The sequence below is a fragment of the Phoenix dactylifera genome, chromosome 16 (genome assembly GCF_051530095.1).
Source record: "Phoenix dactylifera cultivar Ajwa chromosome 16, Ajwa_hap1_PhDact_Kaust_v1.1, whole genome shotgun sequence".
NCBI classification, from domain to species: Eukaryota; Viridiplantae; Streptophyta; class Magnoliopsida; order Arecales; family Arecaceae; genus Phoenix; species Phoenix dactylifera.
In genome coordinates, this window is record NC_143205.1 from 3,452,060 (window position 1) to 3,467,659 (window position 15,600).

The 15,600-nt window shown below is 43.3% G+C and overlaps 2 protein-coding genes across 3 annotated transcripts; one reads left to right on the forward strand and one right to left on the reverse strand.

Annotated features, from left to right (window-relative positions):
• Positions 1-2,075: 2,075 nt before the first annotated feature.
• LOC113461197 (nudix hydrolase 15, mitochondrial-like) lies at positions 2,076-3,230 on the forward strand. Its single transcript, XM_026800837.1, has 3 exons — positions 2,076-2,232; positions 2,337-2,479; positions 3,225-3,230. Exons 1-3 carry the CDS (start codon positions 2,076-2,078, stop codon positions 3,228-3,230), a joined length of 306 nt encoding a protein of 101 aa, XP_026656638.1.
• A 3,445-nt stretch (positions 3,231-6,675) lies between these two features.
• Positions 6,676-8,414, reverse strand: LOC103696295 (GATA transcription factor 7-like). 2 transcript variants are annotated; one of them, XM_008777865.6, is made up of 3 exons: positions 8,278-8,407; positions 7,871-8,203; positions 6,676-7,775 (listed from the first exon to the last, which is right to left on the reverse strand). In XM_008777865.6, exons 2-3 carry the CDS (start codon positions 8,186-8,188, stop codon positions 7,032-7,034), a joined length of 1,062 nt encoding a protein of 353 aa, XP_008776087.2. In that variant the 5' UTR covers positions 8,189-8,203; positions 8,278-8,407; the 3' UTR covers positions 6,676-7,031. The 2 variants fall into 2 exon arrangements, with proteins under 2 accessions (XP_008776087.2, XP_088568793.2); XM_088712667.2 differs by having other exon boundaries at positions 7,871-8,414.
• Between the last annotated feature and the right edge of the window lie 7,186 nt (positions 8,415-15,600).

Genomic DNA, 15,600 nt, shown 5'->3' on the forward strand with positions numbered 1-15,600 from the left:
TTTCTATCACAAATTTTATCTCATTATTAATCATTGAAGGACATCTTGATCTCATTCTTCTAATGTGTCGAGAGTGTCGAACTCAGTAATGGTGTATTATGTTAACTTGTAGTACTTAATTAGATACTTCCTCAATGGTTGTGTTAATCATCAACATAATACTATCATCCTCAGGTGTTCATAACATTCACATACCATCTTGAGGGGGAGTGTTGCAGTTCTATTTATACAGCCTTTACTATGTTTGTTAAACGTAGCTGTAATTCAGTTGATTCAGTTAAGTTTGTTAAGCTTCAGTTAGAATTGTTAGTCAGTTAGAAAGACTGTTATACTGTTGCATCAGTTACTTGGTGGTTAATGAGGCTGTTATATAAACAGAGTAGTATGACAGAAGAGAGGTAGAAGTGTTCTTGTATTCAACTCTAGTATTCTGAGTTTAGACTTCTTGTATTCAGTTCTTGTATTCTGAAAACAGAAGTGAATGAAAACACTTTTACTCTCAATCTTCTTGTGACGATTCTCTTTTCCCATCTCCATTCTTAATCAAATTCTTTTTCTTTCAATCTTCATCTCTGTTCTTGCTGTTCTACTTCATTAGTCAGCAATTATTGACACTTAAGGATTTTCAAGCTAGGCCATGGGCTATAAAGCCCAAGCTTGTGACCCTTAAACACCAAGCCGGTCAAGAAGAACCTGGCCTAGTTCACTCTAGATTGAGTATTACAATTTTCCAAATGTAGATTGTCAAAAAGGAATTATCTTTCACCTCCTTTATTATATCATCTTGCTTCCATTTGTAGTTTATATTTAATAGTGTCATTCAATATACCAGAAGTAGTGCTACCTTATCTTTCCCTTTTATCTGCTTCATTTCTATTAATTAAATGAGTGCAAGGAGCCTTTGGCCCAATGTCCTCCATGTTTAACTTATTGCAATAGGCCTTTGTGCTTTGATTTTTAGAGCACACCATCCATATCAAAAGAACTTCCCTCTACTTGCTTCACTGACTCTCCCAAATTCTCATTTCTGGTTTGATTCTAGAGCATGAACCTTGAAGCATGGATCACTACATGGCAAAGATTCCAAAAAATTTGAAAACTCTAGGCACATCTTAATTTTGAATTTAATTTATAGATCTAGATCTAATACATATAACTAGGTCACTTTTATGGAAAAATGAGAATTATCCAGCCCGACCAAGTTAAGAATAATCCAGCCCGACCTAATGCATTTAGATCAAGGTAAGATCAGATCTAAGTTCAAGCTTTATGGAATATAAAAGAAAAGAAATGTCCTTATTATTAGAATAGTATATGCTCCAAAAGCTATTGGCATATTTAATATAGGAATTGTTGAGATGTCATGGCTATCTCCTTTCTGCACACAGTCATAAATAGTATATAGTATATGTCACACAATAGCCTTGGAGCCAGGATAGAGTCCACAAGGGCTCCATGAGATTTATCTTAGTAAACCCGAATATTTTCCACACACTACAGCAAAAATAGGTTTTTCCAACCTTTTATTGCCGACGCGAGAAAGAAGCGTCGGCAATTTTGTCACTATGCCAATATTTGCCGACGCTTGTGGGTAGCGTTAAAAAATATTAAAATTAGACGACGCTAATAAGGGTTGGGAGTAAGCTTTGGCCTCGGACGAAGTTTATAAGCGTCGTCGGAGGCCAAAAATTTGAAATCTGCCTAACAACGCTTCATATGAAGCATCGTCGGAGGCCAAATTCCACCCCCCCCCCCCCCTCGCCCCGCCGCTCCAAAAACCCGCGAGCGGCCAAAATATCCCCCCAATACTTGCGGACGGACTTTTTCTTTTCTTTTGATACAATTCCCTAACCCCCGTCTTCATCCCAACCCCCAGCAAAACCTCCTTTCCCATTCCCCCAGCCGCCTTCTTCCTCTTGGGCTTCATTGACGTGAGGGATCTCCTCTCGGTCCAGGACCTCGACGAGTCCTCCCCTCTCTCTGCTCCCGACCTCCATCTCTACAAGCCCCCTCCCTCCCCGGCTGACACCGATGACGATGACGCCGTGGACGCGCGGGGCAAGGTCTTCTCCGGGATGGGGCTGGCTGAGTCCGCCGTGCCGCCCGCCCTCCAACGGCCCGAGCAGTTCCGGCCCAAGAGGGCCTCCGTCCTCATGTGCCTCTTCGAGGGCGACTGCGGCGATCTCCGCATCATCCTCACCAAGCGCTCCTCCAACCTCTCCACCCACTCCGGTTCGTTCCATCTCCAATTAATGTCTCCCTTCCTTACTCTGATCCAAAGGGATTGCTGAGATTCAGGCTTTTGCTTTAATTCATTGCTGGGTATTATTAATTAGGTGAAGTGTCGTTGCCGGGGGGGAAGGCGGAGGAGGGCGATGCGGACGATCGCGAGACGGCCATGAGGGAGGCCAAAGAAGAGATAGGGCTGGATCCATCCCTCGTTACGGTCGTCACCGTTCTTGAACCCTTCTTATCCAAGGTACAGCTCCAATTCGGATCTCTGTTATTTTCAGATGAAATCCAATAAATTATTTTTACCTACGTTGATCGACTCGTACTGTCTAATGAAATTGAGAATATTTAAGTCTCGCCATTTTTCGGGGAGTAAGATTTTGAGTGTTGCCATTTGATGTCAAAACTAATGGTCAGCGGAGAGCAAGAACCGATGCAGTGATCCCTAACCCATCGACTGCCAGGTCGAAATTTCTCCTAGTCACAGTGATCCCTAACCCCTTCTTTCATTCTCTTTTTCTTTCCTTATCTTGATTTTTTTTCTTGATGGATACAGGGTTTTTTCCCCCAAAAAAAAAAGAAAACAAAAGCTCCCGTTAAAGCGTCATTAAATTTGTAACTGAGCTTTTTATTTTTTTTTAAAAAAATAACTATAACGATGCTTTAAAGCATCGTTATAATAACTATTGCCGACGCTTTAAAGCGTGGGCAAAAATTTCGTTATTTTCGATGCTTTCCAAAAGCGTCGGTAAAAAAAATCCACTCTAACATAGGCGACGCTTTTAAAAGCGTCGGCATTGAAATTACCGACGCTTATAAGCATCGGTATACACTTTAAAAAGCGTCGGAAAATATATATTTTGTTGTAGTGACATGAAGGTTTTGATATTCCCAAGTATGAGAAATATATTTATAATTATGGATAAGGATGAGTGTTGTACTTATAAAGATGTTAAGGTGGATAATGATTTTGTTGAGTTCTCCTTTCACAGAGGTGAGATCTTGCATGAACACCTATGTATATCATCATACCGAATGGTTAATAGTGGCAATTCATCTTACAAACCACCGTCGAGGGCAAATGTGTGAAACAAATGCATAGCTTGCAAAGTGGTTCCTTAGCTTAAAGGACATGACACCTTGTTATACTCTAGAGATCAATAAATTTGCGGCTAAACTCGTGTATCGGTAATAATATCTTAGACTATATACTTGATAAAGAGTACAATGATTTACTAGGTCCAGATACGAGTGAGAGTCTAGCTGCTCGATATAGAAATCATCATAATGATATAATATCTATATCAAATCAGAGGGTTAGACATATAAGAACTGAAGTCCATGCAGTAACTTAAAAGGTCTAGAAATAATTATGTTTAAAAAATTATTATCACTAATAATTAAGTACAAATTGGTTTGATGGCCATGACTTTATATGACTAAATTGGTTTGATGGCCATGGCTTTATATAACTAAGGGTTTGAGAATGCAGCATTCAATGGTTATACAACAACACTAAAATGATGGAAGATTGAATTATATGATACAAATAATGCATGAACAAGGAGATCAGTTAGTTTCATTCTACTCGCCAAGAGGTTCAGTAATGTATTATGAACTCCATATCCTACTCAATGGTTATACAAGAATACTGAAATGATGGAAGACTAAATTATAAGATGCAACTTATGTAGAAATGAGGAGATTAGTTAGTTTCATCCTACTCACCAAGAGGTTCAATAATGCATTATGGATTCCATATCCTCATGCTAAACTACATCGCTAATACGCAACTAAAGCATTCCTAAAGGAGCAGGTTATTGGAGAGTGAAAACTTGAGTTGACTTATTCTAATGACGCATCAAGCATATGCCGCTTATCTTCAGAACAATAGGAATAAGATTCTAATCGATAATTCTCTCATGGATTGGATCATAAAAGATCTTAAGTTTGATTAAAGAAGAGATTAGGCTAAAGAAATACTTTAGATACAAGAATTGGCCAAGTTAGGTTAAGCATGACTTAGGCTAATTCCAGGTCACTTGGATCCTATCCAAGTGGAGGTGGCTAAGTAGAAAAGTAGCCTCCACCTAGCTACCTTTGGCACCACCTAAATGGCACAATCCCAATGGGGATGTGCACATGTAGAAGGGGGCGGACCCTAGTGGCCAGCGCCCTCTCATGTCAGAGTCCTTCTAGAACCCCTAAGAGGCAACCTAAGTCTGCCACCTCACCTTCATATCCTGTCTTGTTAGAGTCCAACTGAGACTCTTGTTAGAGTCCGACTGAGACTCTAGAGTGCCAAGAATAGAAACCTTGGCATTGTCACTCCCGTATAAATGGAGTCGTCACCATAGGATTTCTCCCATCAATCTAACACACATACCACCAAGAGAGAGAGAGAGAGAGAGAGACAGACGTAGGCAAAGCTAGGCTAGAGTTTTACTTCACCAAGAGCAAGAGAGAGAGAGTGAGGACGTTTGTGAGATAAATTCTTCTTATTGTGAATCTTCTTGGCCTACAATTTCTAGAGATTTAGAATTGGGCAAAACTTTAAATAGGCACATGAACTAAAGCAGTTTAGGATAGTAATTATCAAAGGATCATATACTTTCACAATCTCAGTGTCACTTGAAAGATATACATCTCTCTAGTTGCACATATAATTTATAGATTAATGGTGATTTATCAAAATAGTGCATTCCTATTTTATTATGTAAATATTCTTCTCTTGCAAGACACCCCACCAACAGTTCTTATGCCCTTTACTCATTTTTTCTAGAATAAAATTGATAATACGTTAGGTGACAATTGAACAAAACTAAAGAAGGTCATGGCGTGAAATGCTACCGGTAATGTTCTGAACAATGGCACAAGTCAACCTCAATTAAGTCTTCTAACTATGGTTAAATACATAAGTGTTAAACCACAAGCATAAAGTGAATGAGAAAGGAGTTAGGAACCTCTTTAACGTTATTATAATGGTTATTATATTAGTGCTTGAGAAAATATGGTATCTCATGAGAATTATAATGTAATAACCATTATTTAATTGTTTATCTCATTATAGTAGTCATTGCATAACAAGAATAACAACAATTATTAGTATTGAATTGTTTTCTAGATTTAAAAATTCAAAATTGAAAATATACTAATTTTTCCTTTGAAAAATATTGTATCATCTAACAAATAACTGCTTTTTCTTTAGGATTCATTTGATTGGGTATGTTAGATTACTAGATAATTTGACTATTCTTCGAACTCATTTATCTAAAATAATGATTAGCGAGGAAAATAAATTTTACCATATTTGATTAGTGAAAAAAATACCTCAAAAAATGACACCAAAAAATATTACTATGTTTAGTTGGAGTCAATTTTATATTGGAATATTACCAAATTTTTAATAATATCCTTAAATAAACAATTCAAGTAATAACCTTTATGGGTTTCAACAAAACAAAAATAGAAGCATTTTCATCGAGCAACAACAATTTCATATTACATCCACTCGATAATCTAGCATGAAAAAAGAATACCATCCTTCTGATGATATTTATTTTATCTTTTTTCTTAGTAAAATAGGCATAAAACCTATCATTTATGTTACATCTCTTAGCTTTATTTTGTACCAAACATAATAATCTAGCAGATAATTTATTTTTTCATACCAAATCACCTCCAACAAATAGAACCCTAACGAGTGAACAATTGTTTTGACAATAACGCCCACTAGACAGGCATTGTAACAAATACTATTAATACAACAATTACAAATCGCATGGCGTGAGACCAATGATAGTGTTATAACCATTATAATAATTTTTAAAAGAAACACCATCTTCTAGGTAGCATACTATTACTCTTGGTTGGAAATTTAAAATTATAAATTTGGGAGTATTTTGGATTACATCATCTAATTAATATTTTTCCCATTTTAAACTATAGTAGTCCATAAGTCAATATAAGAACACATCACACACATCTCCACATCTAACTCGACCCTTCAAGATGGCCCTTTCAACCTCAAACCCTCCCAAGCCAGCGCACAGCCCGGCTGGGGACCGGGTATTCGGAGCCCTGATGCTGAGGCTACGAGCCTCAGCGTACGGTTAAAAACTGAGAAATTTTTATTATATTTTTACTGCATATTCCCGCTAGGTCTTCCAAAGGGATTGGCGCGCAGGGAATCTTTTGACCAAAAGATATCATCCGGCCAGCACTACTTTTCCAGCTTTCCGCCCATTAAAACCCCATGCTTATTATGATTGCGTTAGACAAGATCACTACGAATGCACCCCCCGCCCATCATGAGCTCATTAGACGCGGAGAGAGACAGGTGAGAGGATAGGTCACGGGAATGGCGTGGCCTTAGAGATGGCACAGAAATAAGACCGTATAGATTTAACCACACAAACTTCACTCTAAAGCATTCAGCAAAGCTACATACGAATGCATACTTTATAAAGAAGAACCATCTTTACCCCACTAACTGGGTTAGGTTAGGAATACATACTAAACTAGATTCTACCCTGGCTAAGTCTATTAGGACTTGATCCTAACCTTTCAAATGGAAAGCCTAATTTCAAATTCAAAAAAGCTAAACACTACAATTAACCAGAAAAAAACAAACAAGAAAGGAAGAAAGAAAGAAAGCTACCGTCTGGTACCGACCGCTTTATGGATGAGGCCTACCTAAAAGACTATTCCGTTGCAGCAGAGCCGGCCAAAATGTACACTAGAAGTCTAGAACCGATCCGGTCCGGTTCGAATTACTTTCTACTTTTAACCGCGGTGGGTCAGAAAGAAGGAACGGGCACCGCCGACGCGGCGGCGGCGACGGTGGAGGAGGCGGAGAGGAGCTTCTGCTGCTGTTCCTCCTTCTGGCGGCGCATCTCGAGGACCTTGCGGTGGCTGCTGGAGTGGACGTGGCTGAGGAAGGTGGGGCTGCAGGCCGGACGGTACTCGGGGAGGAGGCGGCCCGACTTGAACCGGACGCCGCAGGCGTTGCACAGCGTCTTCGCCCCCAGCGGCCCTGCTCTCCACTGCGGCGTCTTCTGGGCCCCGCAGTGGCTGCACCTTCGCTCTCCTCCTCCGCCGCTGCCTCCCACCGCCGCCGACTGCGGCTTCGGCCGTTTCGGTTTCCGCCCCCGTTTCTTCTGGCTTTCTTTCTGCGCGGGGGGTGGGGTTCCGGCGAGGAGGACGAGGTCGGGGGCTGCGAAGCCGGGGACGGCCGAGTCGTAGATGAGGCAGGAGGAGGAGGAGGAGGAAGAGGAGGAGGAGGAGGGCGAAGAAAGGCAGGAGGAGTTTGAGGAGGTGGAGGAGGAGGAGTCGGCGAGGGGGAGAGGGCCCGCCGTGGACCAGACCCCGCCGGCGGCGGCTCGCGAGCGCTTGCTCCTCTTGGCTTTGACGGGAGCCAGGGATTCCATGGAAGGGATGAGTCTCTTCAAGGAGGGGGCAGTTATCTCGGAGCACGGCGACAACTCCATGAAAGAATCATCAAAGAAACGAGACACCCATTCCAGCTCTTCGACATCATCATTCTAAATTTTGAAAAAAAAAAAAAGCAGCCGTTAATAAACTGGAAATTGGATAGCACTAAAAAGAAACCACTTCCTGTTTTCGAGTGAGGGTTTACCGGAAACTCGATTTCAGTAGGAGCAAGAAGGTCGCAGAGGGAGACGGCGGAGGTGGAGTTTGAAATTTGGAAGGATTCTGCTTCAGCTCTCTCCACTTGTTCCTCTTCTTCCTCTTCCTCTGCCTCTTTTTCCTCCAGTTCCATGATTCCCCCAAGGTCGAGAAGGTCGTCGACGGAGAAATCCTCTCCAAAAAGCGCGCTCCGCTCCACCGCCCATCCCACCTCGCCGCCGGCGGCGGCAAGCCCCTGGTGGTCAGCGTCCGACCGGAGCACCTCCAGCTGGAACCTGTTCTTAAGCGCCGTCCCCAACCGCTCCATCTCTGTCTCCTCTTTCTGCACAAAGAAACGACTTTTGTTTTTTTTTCCCCCCCCAAAAAAAAAATCAGGTTTTAGTGGGTAGCCTTTACCTGAGAGAATGAGTAGTTGCAAGGCAAGAGTGGGAGAAGGGAGGAAGGTGGGGGGAAAAGAGAGAGAAGAGCAGATGGAGGGGTGGAATGGGAACAGAGAAAGGAGACTTGGGTGGAGCATTGAATGGTTGGAGCTGTCCCTTTGTTTTATGATCGTTATTTATATCTGCCGAACTTATCTCTAATCCAACGGCTAAAACAAATCATCATACTGTTTTTGTCCCGTGTGTAGTTTATTGACTGGTCCGGCTCCCATCCACCATCTTCGTAATAGCATGACTTGGCGTAGTCTACGGTGATGGTGGCATCTCAGACCTCGTCCACGGTCCACAAGTTTTTTTTTTGAAAACCTTCCCACCCACGAGAGGGATGGAAACGAAGTTACGTTTGTTTACGAGGAACAGTCGCGGCTCTAAAGTTTCAACGGAACGGAATGCACCGCCTGGTCTTTTGTGCATATTTTTACTTTTCCCTTCCTTAATTCCGTCGTCAGCCGGCGTGGTTCCCAGAATGCCCTCGCTTGCTGTTTGGGCGAGAAGGGCTTATCATGATTTTTTTTTTTTATTCATATCATGGTCTGCTTATCATGATTTTTTTATTCATATCATAGACTGGTTAAAAATATTTTGGAACACAATTGATGAAAAATATATGATTTTCACGCTTGATTAAAAAATATGTGATTTTTCTTCTGGTGACATTTTTTTTAGGTGACCGAAAGTTGGATTCGGATTGCATTTCCGTACTTATGAATATTTTTTTTTCTTTCACGTTGTTGACTATTGAATGATGCCTCACACAGATTTTGAATTATTTCAAACTTTTCATTAATTTATATATATAGATCTCGAAATGATTATTGCACAACCTAATGATGGATACACATAAAAGGTGTTGTGGATCAAATTTGGCCCGAGGGTGACCACGTCAACAAGTAGTCCTGTAGTCCTGCAGTCGAAGGAGCTTTTTGGCTCGCAGCTGACACAACAAGGCGTTCTGAGCTTGGGCTTGAGATGTCATTATAAACGTCAGAAGAGGTTACTACAGGTCGTAGTTAGCAAAGAGATCCGGCCGAGATCAACTAAGCCTTTGGTGGAATCCGAAATTGGGTTGGTTTTGAGTAGGACCGCGGTCATGCCTAGTCGGTGCTGTGGTCTGCCTGGCCGAGATGGGATGATCTCTTGCCCTGAGCAGGACAATCCATTTTGCCCCCCATCATTTGCCCCCGGACTTTTGAGGTCGAGTTGCTCTTTAACTCGGGCGAAGAAAATAGTTGGATTGTTAGCCGTCCTGCGTCGTGGCTAAGTGCTCATGAGGACGCGCGCCCTGGATAGGACACATGGTGTGTTATTGGGGTTGATGGCTTCAAGCCGGGCTCGGGTGGCTTAGGTTGCCACATCACTCCAAGCAGAACGGCTGTGGGAGCTCTTTTAATGTGCCGCGTGCGTGCTTCTTTCTGAGGCATTGTTGGATGGAACGCATGGGGGCCAATCATTAATGCCCCATCTCCCGAAGCGCCTCACGTGATGGAGAACGAAAGGGTGGTTATTAATGTCCTATTCTCCGAAGCGCCCCCCATAATGGTCGGCTTTTAGTGCTGCGATCCAGGAAGATTTGCTGAGGTCGCTTTTGGGCCTGCCACACAGTGAGATTCGGCTCATTTGATCACTTAGGTTAGCCGATCAGAGCCGTTGTAGTAGGCTATATAAGGCCTAGAAGGGACTCCAGTATCCTTATTTGATCCCTCTTGCTCCTCCTCTTTTTCATGACCGCTGTAGTTGTGGTGTTCGAGCTTTTTCTTGGGTGTTTTTTTGGAGCTTCCCGATGACCTTTGCGACGAGCCTTTCTCTCGACTCCCGGCGATCATCCTTCTTCTCTCGGTCATCTTCTTCGGCGAACTCTTGGGTAAGTGTTCTATCCCTTTTCCGTCGCTCGGAGAGCTTCTTATCTTTTTTTTTTTTTTCTGATTTTGCGACCAAGGCAATGAGGTCGCCTACAAGGGCTCTGATGCTCGGCGCAGGTTCATCCTGAGCCCAGGCTTCTTCAGATGTGGAGGAGGCTGAGCTCGAGGTGAACCAATGTCCGTACAGGACCAGCTCGAGCATCATTATAGAGGAGCTGGGCCTGGTTTGGGCTTGGTTCTCCTTTCCTCTTGAGTTTGTCCTCGAGCTTCTGGAGCTCAGGGCTCGAGTTGCCAACCCACCTAGAGGTCGGATCGAGATGTATATAGAAACATTCCGAGCAGGGCTGAGATTTTCTTTGCACGGATTTGTGAATGAGCTCCTGACGGCTTACTGTCTTGTCCCCACATAGTTCGCTCTGAACCCGTGGATGATAATCGGCTTCCTCGCTTTTTGCCTTGCACATGGTCTGCCCCCTTGATGAACGTCTTTCGGAGTTGCTTTATAGTAAAAGGCAATCCCGCAAACAAAGAATGGTGGTACTTCTCTTTTCGAGGAGGCCACAAGCTCTTCCGGGGTGTTTCTTTCTCCATTCACATGTGGAAGGACAAATTCCTTTTTGTTTCCTCCGAGCAGTCGTGGAGGTTTAACTCGACCTGAAGCTTTTCGTAGGCCACGGTGAATAACAAGCTCCCCCAGTTATCACAGTCCGAGCAGGTTATTCTAGACAGGCCGCTCGAGCTGGAAGGAACTCCATGGCTTCCCGACCTGCTCAGCGAGGAGGCCTTATTGAATGTCGACCTGAACTCGGCTTGTCCTGAGGGTAAGGGCGGCACAGCTACTTCTCATTTCCTTTTTTCATGCTGGATTCTAACAAAATCTTTTATTGCTAGAAATCATAGGAATGATCTTCAGCGTCGAGACTTTGATGGCCAAATATAGAAAGAGGGTGGCCACCTCGGATGGAGCTCAGTCTGAGAGAAAGCTGAAGAGGGCCAAAGCTGCCTCTAGCTCTAGGATTAAGCGGGCTCACCCAGATTGAGGCTGCCGACCCTGCTCGAGCTGGGCCCAAGCAAGTCCCCTCAGTGGAGGTTAAGGTGCCTCCATCGGTAGCAGGAGGGGCCCCTTCTGAACAAGTGGCGGTTGTGTCTGTCGGCCGAACCCAGAAGGCTCGCAAGGCCACCCGGCTGCACGAATCAGGTTTCGGTCTGAGGTGCGGTTTTGAGAACCCAACTCCTTCCGAGGTCCTGACTTCCGCTAGGGCCACAACCCCTCTTGAGGCCCCAACCTCAGCTGGGGCCTCGGCTCCTCCTGAGGTCCGTTCCTTAGCTTGGGTCGACTCTGTTGGGAACCTGCCCATGCCGCTGATATTTCAAAAAAATTCAGATGGCAGCGGAATCGGCATAAGCGGGATCGACGTTCATCGCATGAACGTTGTTTCATGAACCGTTCGTAGTTAGATAAGAATTAAAACTTTTTAAACCTTTAGAAAGATCAGATCTTCACCTTGTGCGGGTAGATGATCACCGCAAACGGAAGTTCGTGGTCTAGGATGAAGGTTTGCTTGAAGCCGTTCAAGTGTCCGGCCTCTACGGGTATCCACACGAAGCAGTGATCCGATCAAAGCTCTCTTGTCTTCCCGGGGTACTAGCTCCCTTGCAAAGACTTCTTTTGATGGCTGATTTCCTCTCTTTCAATCAACCCTTGATTGTGCTTGAGAGGAGGAAGAAGAAGGATGAAGAAGAGGAAGAAGAAGAATCCCCACGCAGCCTTCTTTCTTTTCCCTGCGTTGGAAGGAAGAAGGGAGGAAGAGGATGCCGCCAACACCTTTGGCTTTTATCTTCCTTGCTTGCGGCTGAACCAAGAGGAGAGGAGAGGGAGGCGTACGGCAAGGAGGAAGAGGACTTCTTCTATGCCCTAGGTGCCGCCCACAAGTCCCTTTTTATAGACATGTGGAGCTCCTAACATTTAGGAGTTCTTGATGTCTTTCCTAAGAGGGGGCGCCGTCTCTTCTCCCTTCTCCACGTGGAAAGGGAGGGGCTTATCCCCTTCCTCATGGTAAACCCTAATCCATATTAGGTAGGGATTGGAATGCCCTAATGTGGTCAAGCCCTAATCTAATTAGGCTTAGCCCAAGGGTGAACCAATTTGGATCCAATCTGGGTAAGTCCTAATCCAATTAGAACTTAAATCAATTTTGACTCAATTGAACTCTTCAATCCTAATCCAATTAGGAGTCTTATTGATTCATTAGATTAATAATTAATTGTGACTTAAGAAACCCTAATCCAAATTAGGACATATATAATTTTAGTCCTAATCCAATTAGGACTCTATTTGAATCCGAAGTCCTAATCCGATTAGGACTCTAGGAATCCTACTCCAAGTAGGAATCCAATTTTGATTCAAAACTCCTAATCTCATTAGGATTGCAGGAATCCTATTCCAAGTAGGAATTCCAGTCCTACTCCAACTAGGATTCCCAGTCCTAATCCAATTAGGACTCTAGGAATCCTACTCGAAGTAGGACTCTTGTTTCAAGTCCAATTAATTAATTCCCTTTGTTCCTTCTTCAACTGAATATTAATCGAATTGATTACTTGTGATTCATAATCACTTTTCAACCATCGGATCGGTCAATACTTCTAGTGTGTGTGACCCCATAGGTTCTACTCTGACTGGTAGTGAGATATATTGTGATCTCTATCACTATATCATTGAAAACTCCTTTCAATGGGTTGGAACGATTCCAACTCAACTCATTAGGGTTTATCGATCATCGAGATAATCCCTGTGAGTCCCACCATCCACCAGTGACACCTAGCAGCATGTAGTGGCTACCCAGTAGAATAGAAAGATGAACCTCTAGGTGCAGTTACCATGTGATACAGTCCTACTATCATGGATCCCTACAGGACGGAGGTCATGGACAACTCGTCAAACCCCATCGTCTGTCATATGTCAAAATTTATTCGACTCGAGTTCGATAGTGGAAAACTCTTTCTCCACTTTATATTACTGCCCTGGCCAAGGTCTTAGAACTCAGTCTAACAAATCACATAGGATCACTCCTCTTCTATCAAGGTCGATAGATTCCTTGTAGGTGCATACCCTACTCCTACAGTGAACCTACTGCAGCCAATCTACACTGCATGGACCCATATGGCTAGAGACCATGTATGTGTGCAGTCAAACTACAATAACCTCACTGTGAGTAGCCGAAGCACCGCAGGTCAAAGGACCAGTCACACTACTGCAACATCAAGCAAGTCACTGACGAGTGGATAGACATCCAAGTGACTTCTTGTCTTGGTCACGCTCAGTACCCTTGTTCTCTAACAAGCACCTGCACTATCACTTCAGTGTCCCTACACTGTGGACTCAAGTCTCGTCCATCCAGAAGAAAAGTGATCTGTGCACTGATCGGATCGATCACCGTCCTCGTGATGATCCATTGATCAGGAGCATTTAGAAATTAATCACCAATGATACATGGCTCAAATTCTCAACTCTTGAGAATATGTATCATCATCTTATTAATTCCTTGGACGATTCATAGACACATAAATAATATGAATGAAAAGAATGCCCATTTATTAATGAATAATAATAAAGTCAAGTACAAAATTATGTCCCAGAATTATTAATGTGTTAGCCAGATTGGCTTCTAGGGCATACTTCTAACAATCTCCCACTTGCACTAAAGCCAATCAGCCATAAACCTAAGCCCCATCTTCTCAAGATGCGATTCAGTTTTCTGTCGACTTAGCTGCTTAGTGAATGGGTCCGCCACATTTTCTGTGGAGTCTACTCTCTGATCCTCTACTTATTTTCTTTCGAGGTAGTCGCTTATTAGGTTAAACTGCCGCTCTATGTGCTTCGATTTCTGGTGAGACCTTTGGCTCCTTAGCTAGTGCTATGGTGCCTTTGTTATCGCAGTAGAGTGTTATGACATCTGATGACATTACACCTAACTCTGCAATGAACTTTTTAAACCAAAAGATTTCCACTGCACCCTTAGAGACGGCTTAACATTCAGCTTCTAAGGTAGAATCTATAATGATCGGTTGTTTGGAACTCTTCCAATTTACTGAACCACCATTGCACATATTCTGATGTAGACTTTCTATCATCAATATGTGTGCATCCTTCTACCTTCAACTCTGATCTTCTTCCAAAGACCAAGAACATGTCCTTAGTTCTTCTCAAGTACTTAAGACTGTTCTTCATAGCTATCCAGTGCTTTTTGCCTGGATCTGATTGACATATGCTTGTGACATTCACAGCATGTACTATATCAAGTCATGTACATAGCATGGCATACATGAGGCTCCCTATTGCTGATGCATAGGGGATCTTGCTTATGCGTTGAATCTCTTCAGATGTGTTGGGGCACATCTTCTTGGAAAGATTAATTCCATGCCTTAGGGGTAAGCGACCCCTTTTAGAATTTTCCATGCTGAACCTTTTCAGCACTTCCTCTATGTACATCTTCTGTGATAGGCCAAGCATTCTTTTAGATCTATCTCTATAGACCTTTATTCCCAAAATATAGGATGCTTCCCCAAGGTCTTTCATGGAGAACCTTTTTGACAACCAGACCTTGACCGAGGTTAGCATGGGAATATCATTCCCTATTAGGAGGATGTCGTCCACGTACAGTACGAGAAATACGACAGCGCTCCCACTAACCTTTTTGTAAACACACGGTTCCTCTTCGTTTTTGATGAAATCAAACGTTTTGATTGCGTCATCGAAACGAGTGTTTCAACTCCGAGATGCTTGCTTTAGTCCATAGATGGACCTTTGCAGCTTGCAGACCTTGTGATCTACATCACTGGAAGTGAAACCCAAAGGCTGTTCCATATAGATATCTTCATCAAGATATCCATTCAGAAAAGCAGTTTTCACATCCATCTGCCAGATTTTATAATTATGAAATGCTGCAATGGCAAGCATTGTTCGGATGGATTTCAGCATGGCTACAGGTGAAAAGGTCTCCTGATAGTCAATGCCCTCCCGCTGACTATACCCTTTTGTCACAAGCCTTGCCTTATAGGTCTCTACCTCTCCATCCGAACCTATCTTTTTTTTGTAGATCCATTTGCATCCAATAGGTACAATACCTTCTGGTGGATCTACTAAGGTCCAGACTTGGTTGGAATGCATGGAGTCTAACTCTGACTTCATAGCTTCCATCCATTTCTCGGAATCGATATCAGATATCGCCTCGTCGTAGGTTTTGGGATCCTGTGTGTGATCCCTATCTCCCACTAGGAACATTTCCTCGGTATCCTCTTCTAGTATACCTAAGTATCTATCGGGAGGATGGGAGACCCTACTTGATCTGCGAGGTGGTTGAGGGACATCGTGTACTGGCTCTGTATTAATGGGTTCGATAGGATCCATGACTCGTTGCTTT

Bases quoted from the DNA above. Each gene is read 5' to 3' on its own strand.
- LOC113461197 (XM_026800837.1), top strand. From the start codon at position 2,076: ATGGGGCTGGCTGAGTCCGCCGTGCCGCCCGCCCTCCAACGGCCCGAG. The intron at 2,233-2,336 runs GTTCGTTCCATC...ATTATTAATTAG, and splicing joins CAACCTCTCCACCCACTCCG to GTGAAGTGTCGTTGCCGGGG.
- LOC103696295 (XM_088712667.2), bottom strand. From the start codon at position 8,398: ATGCTCCACCCAAGTCTCCTTTCTCTGTTCCCATTCCACCCCTCCATC. The intron at 7,776-7,870 runs GTAAACCCTCAC...TTCAAAATTTAG, and splicing joins CTACTGAAATCGAGTTTCCG to AATGATGATGTCGAAGAGCT.